The sequence below is a fragment of the Xylaria bambusicola genome, assembly GCF_022495145.1.
Source record: "Xylaria bambusicola strain CBS 139988 unplaced genomic scaffold F5B22scaffold_38, whole genome shotgun sequence".
NCBI lineage: Eukaryota > Fungi > Ascomycota > Sordariomycetes > Xylariales > Xylariaceae > Xylaria > Xylaria bambusicola.
This window is the reverse complement of record NW_025953591.1, coordinates 299,801-312,325: the sequence shown is the minus strand read 5'-3', so window position 1 is coordinate 312,325 and position 12,525 is coordinate 299,801. Positions and strand designations below refer to the sequence as shown.

Below are 12,525 nucleotides of genomic sequence, written 5' to 3'. Positions count from 1 at the left end.
GTCGGGGTGCCTGGTACACAGCAGCAACTATAGTCGTTGGAATGGAAGCTCAACGTCGGCGTGTGCTTGCTTAAGTAACGAGACCTCTCAGGCGTAATTTGGCTCCGGACATCACCACGGAGTTGGCAACCAAGCATATGCTGCCTCTCATGGTGTGATGACGATGATAGAGGCCAACAGCAGCAATAAAACTAACAAGTGTGCGCAATAGTATCATTGGATGGCTATGGGAGAATGGTAGATGTCGGTTGAGATTGAATGCATACAACTACGTCTTAGAAAACTATAGTACCAACTATTAATGGCGCGTCTTACCTGCATGAACCAGTAGGATCTAACCTGAATCGTGTGATATCGGTGTCCGATCCTTCCGGAACTCTTCGGGCCCGTATATCATCAGATAATATTCAACCAACAATCCAGTCGTGGGGGCATGAGGGTGACGAGAGAGAGAGAGGAGTGAAATGCATGCATTAGATAAAGCGACGTACGGCGCGGCAGAGTTGCAAGGACCCATGTCCGGGTCGCCGTAACTGCACTAGGAACACTCGGACTCATCCTTCCGGTGCAGGATGTCAGAGAACAGGTTCATATCAGGTAAACTTGGCGACTTTACGCGAACTACACTACACTATAGACTAACTAACCAAGACCGACGACAAGGCCTGGTTCAGTCTAGAACGTGACCAAACTCAGGTAAGGCGTAGTATAAACACGCACACCCATGGCGAAGAGGTTGGACCTGAAGCTGTCTCAAACGACTCCTGCCCAAGTAGGTAGGTAGATATCTAATGGCTCTGCGCGTGGCGCCGCAACTGGGTTAGGTTCCTGTAGGGGGTTGTTTGCAGTTTACCCTGTGAGGGTTGTTTCTGCAAAGTCGTTCTCGAATGGCACATTCTTCGCCTTGCATACTGGTAACAGCTTGGCTGCGCCATATTTGGCCTCTTATCGCTGACCAACCGCCTTTGGTCGCCGCATCAGTAGACATTATAGACAGGTCGTCACCCCCACATAACAATATGTAACTGATAGCAGAATGTGAATTCGGAATCAAACCCACGAATGATAATACTGCCAGAGTGAATTCCCAGCCTTCCATGGCTCCCCTCAGTGAAGAAGAGCTGGCTAGAGACCAAGCTCCTCAGTTGCTTGCCATATTCATCATCTTCACCGTCCTCCCTTTGATTGCTGTTACACTGAGGATAGTCGCACGAAGGGTTACACATCAAAAAATAGGACTCGACGATTGGCTGATTTTCGTGGCCGTTGTAAGTCTATACTCCTACATAACATGCATCAAGTCAGAGTTACAGTCTGATACTCAAGATCCTAGGCGCTGTGTATCGTGCAACTCGCATTCCTCATTGAAGCAATACTCAATGGGTTGGGTAAACACATCCAAGTGGTGCCGCCGGCGAGCATCGCACCATATCTCATGGTACGTACGTGCCTTGCGAGAAATGCCGGGAAATTCTACTTATACAATTCATGTGATTCTAGTACACGTACCTAAGCGAACTCTACTACGCGATCGACGTTACGCTTATAAAACTTTCGATCCTAACACTCTATCTGCGGCTGTTCAACGTCAATCGGCATTTTAAGAACGCGTGTTACGCCATGATGGTCTTTGTTCTAGCTTGGGGTATTGCTGTCCTGTTTACAACTATCTTCCAATGCCAGCCTGTTACAGCTGCATGGGACAAGACGATTCCCGACTTCAAGTGCTTCAGTCTCTCCGCTTTTGTCATTGGATCGAATGTACCGAATATCCTCGCCGATGCCGTAATCATCGCTCTACCGTTGCCATTATTATGGAGCCTGAAGCTGTCTACGACGCGCAAACTTGGCCTGATCGCTCTGTTTCTTGTTGCGGCCATGTTAGTTGACGATCCATAGCGACCGTAGGAAGCCTGCTAATGTGTTATCTAGTACCACTGTCATTAGTCTTCTCCGCGTCATATTCAACGCCAAGATTAACACAATGGATGCAACGTGGAACTTCATCACCGTGGCTATTCTCTCAACAGTTGAGGTTAACGTGGGGGTAACCTGTGCTTGTATGCCTGTCATATATCCACTCTTCCGCGTTTTCGTTGATAGACGTATTGTATCCTCCAAATCTCAAACGGGTTCGAAAGACGGAAGCTACGTCTACGGTAGACAGTCATCTCGCACCCGACAGAGACTTGGAAGTTCGGATCGGGAACAGTCCGATACCAGCCAGCTGTGGTCAGCAAGTGGCGGCGTCCACAACTCTTCGAAAGAGGGAGATGAAATCCCGATGAATCGCATTATGGTTACGCGTGATCTTAGCGTATGGCCGCCACCAGTGGAGTGATAGTGTTGAATAAGGTTAACAAGCATCTGAAGGATTACGGTTTGTGACGAGGTTCATTTGCACAGGTCGATAAAAGTTGAATCGCGTATGTTTAATGATTATAAGTGTATTTTTACTGTAATAAAGAATCATTTGAATCCTGGGAGTAACGGGGGTATCATGCATAATGTTCTATGATAATTGGTTTAACTCTATGCGCGTTTATTATGAGAGATTGTAGCTCATTGAGTATGTTATCCATTTGATTTCTCCAATACGTACAATCTGAGATATGCAATGTAAAATAATATTTCAATAAAGCATAGTAATTCTAATCAGTTTTGTGAGACAAAAATGCCCCTCCAGTGGCCTGATCCATTAAATCCTCTGTCCCACTTCATCCATTCTTCGCCTCTGTACCCACGATATCGGAGCGGTATATACTTGAGCATAATCAGTAAGCTACAAAATTGAAAAACAATACGATGGAGTCCATCGGAGAGACTGAGGTATGCAACGTTCTTCGAACTGATGGAGGCGTCTTGAAAGACCTAATAGGCAGCTTCATCAACGTTGAACCCTCGGCTCTCAAACCCGACTCGTCACTCGAGGAACTTGGCCTAGACTCTATTGCAGCTGTCCAACTAGCAAATGCACTGCTCCTACAAGTTCAACTGCAAGTCCATCCAGATGAACTATTTAAAGCCTCGCTCAATACGCTTGCGGGGCATGCTCAGCAATTCCACCGGGCGTCGACAAAAGCTCAGTCAGCAGGCCGAAACAACGTGAATGTCCGATCTGGTCTGGCAGCGCCTTCACTAGCTAATGTTTCGTCTCCGAACCAGTCCCGAAGTGCTACCGATGTTACAGTTGAAGCAGCAGCTGCAGCACAAGAGCGCCTCGTTACTAGGCCTTCTCTTGATCTTTCATACGATCCACTCGAGATTCTGGCGCAATCAAACTCTATATATGAGGCGGCTTCTCGTAGAAGTGGCTTCGCAGACTACTGGAGTACTGTATCGCCCCTCCAGCAAGATCTCCTCCTCTCCTACATCAATGAAGCCTTCATTACCCTCGGTGTTAACTTATCAGAGCACCCCCAGGGTGTAGAAATGCCTATAATCCCCCACATTCCGAAGCATGAACGTCTAGTCAAGCGCCTGTTTGATGTCCTAGAAACACGCTATATCGTCAGGCAGTGCAGAGGCAAGGTCTTGCGGGGAAGTGATTGCATTGATGTGTATACCTCCGCGCACCTATGCGAGCAGCTTCGGGTCCAACATCCTTCATTTGAATGTGAAGCTAAGCTCTTGAATCTGATCGGGCCTCGACTCGCTGAGTGCTTAAGTGGCAAAGTCGACCCATTGTCGGTTCTATTTGGCAGCACCGAATCAAGACAGGTTATGGACAACTTCTATCGCAACGCCCCGATGATGGCAGCTCATACAGAACAGCTGGTATCGTTCTTTCTCAGTCTCATAGAGGCAATGGCTACGACATTTCAAACGCCGATTCGCGTTTTGGAAATAGGCGCTGGGACTGGCGGTACCACTTCGCCCCTCGTTGCTGCTCTTGCAAATATCAAGTTTCAGGTAAACTACACTTTTACAGATATTGGGGCTTCTTTCGTTCACAAGGCTAAAGCCCGATGGGAGGAGACTGAATGGATGAACTTTGCAGTTCTGGACATTGAAGCAGAGTTGCCGGAATACTTCCGCGGACAATTTGACATCGTCGTTGGCACTAACGTTGTTCATGCTACAAGAAATCGCACAGCAACTTGTCGTCGCTTGCGTGATGCATTGCGACCTGGAGGTATCTTGGCTCTCTCAGAACTAACTCGTCCGATCGATTGGTATGATATATGCTTTGGACTGCTTGATGGCTGGTGGTTAGCAGACGAAGGCTATGCCATCCAACCTGCAACAGTCTGGATGGACGCATTTGAGAAGGCTGGCTTCAAAGCCATGGGGCACTCTAGTGGCAATTCTGATGAAGCAAACACTCAGCAGTTACTGATAGCTTGTACCAAAGACTGATTGGTTCACTTCTTACTTACATAAGTAGGTAATATCTCATGCATCATCAATAGCACCTGGTGGTTTTAGACCCTGGCGTATGGCCTGATTGAAATCCTTGGAAGAGAGGGCTGCAGCGGATCGGAGAATTCGTACATCTAGGCCTGCAGTGAGTGACGGTTACATGGATAGCGCTCATACAGGATAGCTTATATCGGGAATACACTTGAGTCCCTATCAGGACCGCCAGAGGTTCGAATAAACTTTCTAAATCGTATGGGGTTGCCCCATCATAATACCTAGATGACCGGTGACCGAGCAGCGCCGAAGACACATGAAGTCACCATTTGCGCTAGCCCCTATTCTCTGTCCTTTCCACAACCATCTTGCTTAATGCCATGACTGAGGTTTCATTATTCATTATTTCGAACACAGCCACTGTCGCCTGGAAATCATGACGGATCCAATTGCGCAGCTCTAATGCCACCAAGGAGTCGACACCAGAATGCGATAGCGGCCGGTGACTATCTACTTCTTCAATGGACACTGCCAAGGCGCGAGCTAGATTGCCCTTCAACGCCCTCTCAACGATGCCCATACGGACGCTGGCTTCTGTCGCCTGTTGGAATAGCATCCTCGTGTCGTCTCCGTCAGCTGAAACTGATAATCCAGTGCTTTTCTTTTCTAGATTGGTCGCCGCAACGAAGCCTGAGAAGAGCGGATTTGTTTCGAACACGGCCGGAGGCCGACCTTCGCGATACGTGTCCAAAGGTGTGACCGCGCCGAGCAGCACTTGGCTGTGAGCAACATATGGTTTCTGAGGAGCTGCTTCGGGGTCGCAGTAGATATCTAGAAGTGCGAGGACCTCTGCCGCATCGATGGGCTTCATATCTCGGGCATGGCTGCGGTTCAGCCGGTACTCCTCATGCTCTGCGACAATCCCTACGTCCCTAACCCAGCCTAGATCCAGACTGACGGAGGTTTTACCAATGCCGTGAACCGTTCGGCTATGTGCAAGCGCATCTTGAAACGTACATCCAGCGGCGTAGTTGCTTTGTGCCAGACTACCGTATATGCCTGCTAGCGACGACAGCAAGACAAAGAAGTCCAAGTCATGGGGAAGTTGGGAGTGTAAATTCCACGACGAACTCACTTTTGACCGTATTGTCGTATCCCATTGATCGTGGGTCATGCTTTCGAAGACGGCATCATGGAGGGCCATTGAAGCATTAATGCACCCCTTGATGGGCGCGAAACCCTCATTTTCGCATTCTTGAAGGAGTGCTGCAAGGTCATCTGGAGATCCGACGTCGCACTTCGAGATTTTGATGTCTATGTTGTTGCGCTCTAGCTCCGCCACAAGGCTTGCCGCACCCTGAGACGAGGCTCCTGAGCGAGATGGTACGAGGAGCTTTCTCGCGCCGCGGGCGCACATCCATCGGCAGATCTCACGGCCCAAACCACCTAGTCCACCCGAAACAACGTAGACTGCAGAGGGATCTAAACGCCATGTAGCTTTCTTAGTGATGAATTTCTAGGTGATAGCACAGGTCAGTTCGTTAAGTTCCTAGGCCAAAGGCATAATATGGAACTCTTACCGTTACTAGGTGTTCTGGTTTGACGTGGATCATGATACGTCCGGTATTCCGGCCGCTTTGCATGAATCTAAAGGCTTGCTCGATATTAGTTATCGAATAGGTGTGCAAGGGCTGCGGGCATGCTGCCTTGCCTCGTGCGACTATGTTAATTATAGCTTGTGCTAGATCGTGGGTTAGCTCGTGGTCGGTTTGTGCGATGTGGTACAAGTCGATTGCCGAGAATGACACGTTTTTTGCGAAGTACGCCATCGGGAGGGACGCGTTGTTTTTGATATCCATCTTGCCGATCTCAATGAAGCGGCCGTAGGGTGCAATGCACGACCACGTTGCTTGAAGCTTGTCTCCAGAAAGTGAGTTAAGAACCACGTCAACCCCATAGCCGTTCGTAACACGCATGATTCCGGCCGCGAAAGAGGTATCTCTGCTATAGAATATGTGATTATCTGGGATAGCGAATGTGTTCATGAGAAGTTGCTTCTTTTGCTCATGGCCGACGGTTGCGAAAATCTCAGCACCGACTTGTTTAGCGAGCCATATAGCCATCTGACCGGTGCTACCCGCCGCAGAGTGTATCAGAACTTTATCGCTCCTTTTAATGCGTGCCGTGTTAACTAAAGCTTGATAAGCCGTCATTCCAGGGTTCAGGGCCGCGACAACATCATCGAACGACATAGTATCAGGTATCCTGAAAACGGATCTAGCATGCGCTCGTGGATATGTACGCATACAACCTGGTACTACCATGCAGACGCGTTCTCCTGGCTGGAAATCCGTGTCAGCTCCGGCACGAGTAACCGTTCCAGCACACTCAAAGCCGAGCCCCTCGGTACCTAAACGTCCTAGAGCGATGAAGACATCTCTAAAGGAGATAGGCCATGCCTTTGCCTTGATCTCAACTTCTTGGGGACCTATTAGCTTTTTATGTTGTATGTCCTCAACAAACCGCAATGTGTCTATGAGTCCTGGTGTAGAAGCCATTAAAGACAAAGCTGGCCCCTGGCCCCAAGGCTCGTTCATCACTCGAGGTTTGATATAGGATCGGACCTCATCTTCGAGATCTGCCACATGTGCCAAGCGCCCAATATGCAGCCTCCCATTTCGGACAATGAATTCCGAGTCAGCCGATTGCTCCAGGCCCTCGAAGCATTTGCGCATTATCTGTTTGATATACGATTCAAGCATTGTTGGGCCCCATGCCTTCGCGCAGGTGTCGTCTCGCGCAGGCTCGATAACGAGAGATACAATGTGCTTGGTAGGGTGTTCGGAACGAAGGACACGGAGTAGTCCAGTTGAGATACCTTCATAGGGACAAGGTATTGGACTATTCTCTGCCATCGGCGTTGATGTGGAGACCCAGAGCAAGTCCTGAACAGCTATCATCAACTTTTGGAGGGCTAGAAAGTGATATTCGGTAAGTGCCGCGAGCGACGAGTTGCCAATTTCAAGAAGAGAGACTACCATGTCGCTATCTGTCGTCAATTCATCTAGAAGGCAGTCAATGAAGAAGATCTTGGTATTGTTCCGCTTTTCCGATATACTATCGGCTACGGCTACCTGCTCGTCGCTGGATCGGGTAATAAGAAGCACTAAACGGCGATCTGCAGGACCAAAAGAAGAGATGGCAGAAACTTTCTCAAGCTTGATGGCTTTCGATGTGAGAAAACTAACCCCGTACTCCAATCCAAAATTCATTTCGAGTCCTGAAAATCCGGCTTGAAGGAGTAGTTTATTCCATGTATCTTGATCGACGAGTGGTCCGTCTTGGCGCCAACTCTCTTCTGAAAGCCACCAGCCGGGTAGTGCTCCCCAGCAAAGGTTGGCCCATAGGCTCGCTGTAGATGTAATCTCTATCATTACAAGATGGCCACCTGATCGAAGCAAAGATCTGACTCGCGCCAAGGTCGCCTCTAGTCGAGTCGTAGCGTGGAGGACAGAGCCAGCTATAACCAGATCATACCCACCAGCTTCAAATCCTTGATTCGACGGGTTTTGTTCAAGATCAAGTTTCTTAAATACAAGACGGTCGATAAAGCTAGAGAACTTGGACTTGGCTGTTTCAAAGAATACCGGGGATATGTCGGTGTAAGTGTAGTTAACGAAACTAGGACACCCTGTTCGCTGTTCTTGCTCATGTAGAGCAGACAACACTTGATGTGTCATACCGCCAGTGCCTGCGCCAACTTCGAGGATACGGAGACCGGGGTTCTCATGCGAAGCAAGCTCGATGAAATTTTTGAAACGATGGTCGCAAAGCTCAGTAAAAACACCGTCGTAGAACCGTTCGACATCAGCTGAGAAAATCAGTTCCAAGGCATTGAACTTGCCGTCTAGTATCAAAGGCAGGTTCTGCCCGACCGATGCAAAGAGTCGCATTGCCGGCGATGCTTGCGCCACTTGGGCAAAACACGATGCAGTCTGTTCCCAGTCATCGATGTCCTGATATAAGTCTAAATTGGATATCTGTTGCATGTATCTTCGAAAGCGATGTAAATGAGGTGGCAAAGCCGTTCCTTTTCCATCCTCCCTACAAGATACGTGGACAGCATGCTTAGCAGCTTTAAACATGAAAGAGTTGATAGACTCCATATCCAAACCAGGTGAATGTATCGCAGGGGGGGCGGAGTCTGTGACGTCGCTAGAATACTGAAGCTCGACAGGATTCAGTGAGCTGAGCTGTTGCTTCCATTGGATCTGGTAAATCTTTCTGGGTTCGCTCCTGGAGTCAACGGCATCTACATCATCAATCCCCGAAACGGGAACCATAGCCATTTCTTCGACCGACAGAAGAGGGTTACCATCAGGAGCCAGAACGGCAATAGACCCCTGGATACCACGGATAGTTTTCTGCTGTACAACAGAAACCACGTCAACTCGACTACCGTCGACCGTATTCCATGGGGTAGCTGAAATCCAAGCATTGGTGAGCTGCTGTGGGACAAGGGTCGGCATTTTGCTGGTCATGCCCTGAGAGACTTGTGCCAGGATTAGGTGAACCGCAGCGTCCAGCTGAGCCGGGTGTACGGGGCTACCGCGAACACAGTTGGAAACCGCCGGCACAGCTATGCTAGCCGTGGAGGTATCATGGGTGTCCCAATGGATATTGCGGAGGAGGCGAAACGATTGTCCGTAATGTAATCCCTTCCCTCTTAGGAAGTCGTAGAAAAGTTCTGAGTGTATGGACACTGATGATGAAGCTTCTGCATCTTTGTATGCATCCAGCACGCGCTTTGATTTCAATTGACTCTCACGGCCGCCGTCGATTGGAGATGCCGTTTTCTCATTATACTGGACTTGTACCTCGGCATGAAAGCACTCAGCCCACTGTGCATCGTGATATGAGAATAAAGATACCGTGTAGCGGTCCGATCTCTCTTCGCCCCTCTTGTCCGCCTGCTGCAGGTAGAGATAGGTTTCTGTGGGGTTCAAAGCATCCTTGGCGATTTGAATGGGACTAATGAAAACCGCCTTGTTTATCAAGAAGCCCGCAATGTCGCTTGCACGCAAACTCAGCCCTTGTACCCATTGCACCGCTTCGATAGCCATGACTATCATGCCAGCACCAGGGCATATTGTCAGGCCACTGATGACGTGGTCCCCAAGCCACGGAGTTGACTCAACGCTCAACCAGTTTCGGAATGTAGGGCGAAGTGCATTCCAGTCATGAGAAGGCCTACCGAGAAGATACCCGACAGAGGGCGACCGTAGACGGAAATCCCTGCTTAAGCGTGACTCAGCCCAATATCTCCGTGAGTGGTCAAATGGATACAAAGGACATTCAACTAGCGGAACCATCCTAGAAGTTGGCCCGCGCCCGTTTATAACATCTACCAAGACTGGGTAACCTTGGCAGAACAAGTGTCCCATTACGTTGATAGATGACTGCAGTGCCGGTTTTGAGCGATGTAGCGTGGAGTGGTATTGGACTGGCTCCTCTGCCGCCACTGCTGACACGATGTCGAGGACTGGACGACGCAGGGTAGCATGGGGACCAACTTCAAGAACATCAGTGACAGCGTCAGCTCCAACTTTGAGGTTCGTAGGATTTAGCATTGCTACCACTGCGTCTGCGAACTGCACTGGGGAGACCAAGTTGTCAACCCAGTACTTGGCCGTTGACATGGCCTCCGGTGCCACGACGGCACCTGTAACAGACGAGACCACTGTGATCCGATTATTGAGAGAACCAGTACTCAGAGATCCCATATGGCATAGGTACTGATGGGAGATGACGCCCATAGCGGGGGAATGGTACGCTACCCCGGTATTGAGCTTTTGAGCAAATATGCCCTCATGGTCCAGTCTAGTCTTGATTTTCTCGATTGCTTCTTCGTCACCAGACAACGTGTGACTTAGGGGACTGTTGACACATGCGATGTGTACTGAACCTGGCGCAAGTCCTTCAGTAGAGTTCAAGTAGTTCTGAACGTTGTGAGTTGTAAGGTTCACTGCCAGCATTGCGCCTCTCTGCGCTTGGCCTTTGAGGATCTGGGCAAATTTGCCGCGATAGTATGCTACCTTGCAGGCTGATTCGAATGATAGGGCTCCGACGGTATATGCAGCCGCGATCTCACCTGATGAGTGGCCAGCAACGGCGGTAGGTTTGACGCCAAAGCTTTGAAGAAGCTCGACCAGTGCTAATTGAATAGCAGTACACAGAGGTTGGCTCACTTCTGGATAGTAAATCCGTTTCTCGTCTTCCAAAACATCGAACAGCGAGAACGGGCACCCCAGTCCCGAGAAAACCGTGTCTGCACGGTCGAGCGTTCGCTTGTAGATAGGATAGGCCAACAAGCCCTCCCCCATGCGGGGATACTGTGCACCTTGGCCGGAAAAAACCAAAGCAATGCCCAATCTCTTGCTAGAAGCGCGAATTGGCTTGGAGTGTAGAAGCATTGAATCCTGAGAAGATGCATCGATATCTGACATGATGGCGAACGACCGCCAGGGTAAGTGGCTTCGACGCACCGCCAAAGTGTATGCCAGCCTGTTTAATTGATTCCAGTTTCCAGAAACCGAGTCCTTGTAGTAGTTCTGGGCCAACTCGAGGACTCTTCCAATCGCGGCACGATCGGCAGCGCTCCAGACGAGTAATTGTATGGTTGAAGCCTGCGATTGATCGCAGTAACTATCTGACCGGATGGTTACGTCGTCGGCGTCTTGGGATGTGCAGTTATGATACCCGAGTAGGTAATTGTCTCGAAGATAGCTGCGCGCGTCGTCCACTATTACATGCGCGTTTGATCCGCCGAAGCCGAAAGAGTTGACAGACGCACGACGAACGCCACTCGTTGGCCACGGGGTGCTCTTAGTTGGGATAGCCAAGTGGTAAAACTCGGCGTCAATGGCTGGGTTCAGCTTTTCGAAAAGAGCATTGGGCGGAATTATCCCCTTTTCGAGTACAAGGATCGTCTTTAACAGCCCGGCAAGTCCGCTTGCGCCTTCCAGATGGCCGATGTTCGCCTTGATAGATCCCACAAGTAGCGGCTCGTTAGCCGATCGAGAGTTTCGAAATACTTTGCCAATCGCTTTCATTTCGATGGGATCCCCAGTAGGTGTTCCTGTGCCATGCGCTTCGATATATCTCGTCTCCTTAAAAGACAACCCTGCCTTGCTGTAGGTATGCCTGATTAGTAGCTCTTGGGCTTCAGCACTTGGCTGTGTCAGGCCGGGTGTTCGGCCGTCCTGGTTTGCTCCTGTTGCGCGCAACACGCCGCGAATCATGTCGCCGTCGCGGAGCGCCTGCCGAAGTGGCTTCAGTACCATGGCAACAACACCCTCACCTCTCCCATATCCATTCGCTCTGTGATCAAAGCTGTAACACTTGCTGTCCGGCGATAGGAAGTTCATGTTCGCTAGCATCAATGAGCTCTCAGGGCTCAGGAGCATGCTAGAACCAAAAACGAGGGCCTTTTACGGCTATCAGCATGGATACAATCAGAGGAATCGTGTAGGGACCTCAGCGTACCATAGATGAGTCACCACAGTGCATGGATTGACATGCCTGATCAAGAGCGATCAAGCTCCCAGAGCATGCCGTGTTGATAAGCACACTGGGTCCTCGGAGATGGAAATACCAGCTCACACGATTCGGCAGACAAGATGGTTCAATTCCAGTAGCAGCCATTCTAGGGGCCATGTCAGGGTCCTTGGAAAGAATTCTTGAGTAATCATCTGACATTGACGCACCAAAGACTGCAGTATTAGAGCCACGCAAACTTTGGATCGGAATGCCTGCATTCTCGAAAGCATGGTACGCCGTCTCAAGGACCCAACGTTGCTGAGGATCCATTGCTATCGCTTCGTTCGAAGTAATTGAAAAAAACGGTGCGTCAAATACGGCTGGGTCGTCCTTTAAGAAATGCGCGCCACGGCCATATAGCATATTGATCTTTACGTGGGATGGGTCGTGAAAAGAGTCAATAGTGGCGCGGGACTCTGGCCAATCAGTCATAACATTCTGAGCGTTCTTCAGGGTCTTCCAGAGCTCGATATCATCATCGATGGCCTGTGGCAGCTTTACGCCATATCCAATGACGGCGATTGGATCCATGACGAGTGGGAATATGGTTCTCGGGAGGTTTGTAACGAG

The 12,525-nt window shown here is 49.7% G+C and overlaps 3 protein-coding genes across 3 annotated transcripts; 2 read left to right on the top strand and 1 right to left on the bottom strand.

Annotated features, from left to right (window-relative positions):
* The first annotated feature begins 414 nt into the window (after positions 1-414).
* Positions 415-2,552, top strand: F5B22DRAFT_616708 (uncharacterized protein). Its single transcript, XM_047975602.1, has 4 exons — positions 415-1,268; positions 1,334-1,438; positions 1,501-1,880; positions 1,933-2,552. The coding sequence occupies exons 1-4, from the start codon at positions 1,098-1,100 to the stop codon at positions 2,339-2,341; spliced, it is 1,065 nt and encodes a 354-aa protein (XP_047828507.1). The 5' UTR covers positions 415-1,097; the 3' UTR covers positions 2,342-2,552.
* A 92-nt stretch (positions 2,553-2,644) lies between these two features.
* On the top strand, positions 2,645-4,589 carry F5B22DRAFT_325760 (S-adenosyl-L-methionine-dependent methyltransferase). The gene is made up of 2 exons (XM_047970740.1): positions 2,645-3,105; positions 3,166-4,589. Exons 1-2 carry the CDS (start codon positions 2,806-2,808, stop codon positions 4,357-4,359), a joined length of 1,494 nt encoding a protein of 497 aa, XP_047828506.1. The 5' UTR covers positions 2,645-2,805; the 3' UTR covers positions 4,360-4,589.
* Positions 4,469-12,486, bottom strand: F5B22DRAFT_658101 (uncharacterized protein; the record flags this gene model as incomplete). The annotated part of the gene is made up of 3 exons (XM_047980098.1): positions 4,469-5,872; positions 5,937-11,843; positions 11,902-12,486. The coding sequence occupies 3 exons, from the start codon at positions 12,484-12,486 to the stop codon at positions 4,691-4,693; spliced, it is 7,674 nt and encodes a 2,557-aa protein (XP_047828505.1). The 3' UTR covers positions 4,469-4,690.
* Positions 12,487-12,525: the final 39 nt, after the last annotated feature.

Coding starts and splice junctions, on each gene's coding strand:
- F5B22DRAFT_325760 (XM_047970740.1), top strand. CDS start 2,806: ATGGAGTCCATCGGAGAGACTGAGGTATGCAACGTTCTTCGAACTGAT. Junction 3,106..3,165: donor AGTCAGCAGGCCGAAACAAC/GTGAATGTCCGA, acceptor TCTCCGAACCAG/TCCCGAAGTGCTACCGATGT.
- F5B22DRAFT_616708 (XM_047975602.1), top strand. CDS start 1,098: ATGGCTCCCCTCAGTGAAGAAGAGCTGGCTAGAGACCAAGCTCCTCAG. Junction 1,269..1,333: donor GGCTGATTTTCGTGGCCGTT/GTAAGTCTATAC, acceptor TCAAGATCCTAG/GCGCTGTGTATCGTGCAACT. Junction 1,439..1,500: donor GCATCGCACCATATCTCATG/GTACGTACGTGC, acceptor ATGTGATTCTAG/TACACGTACCTAAGCGAACT.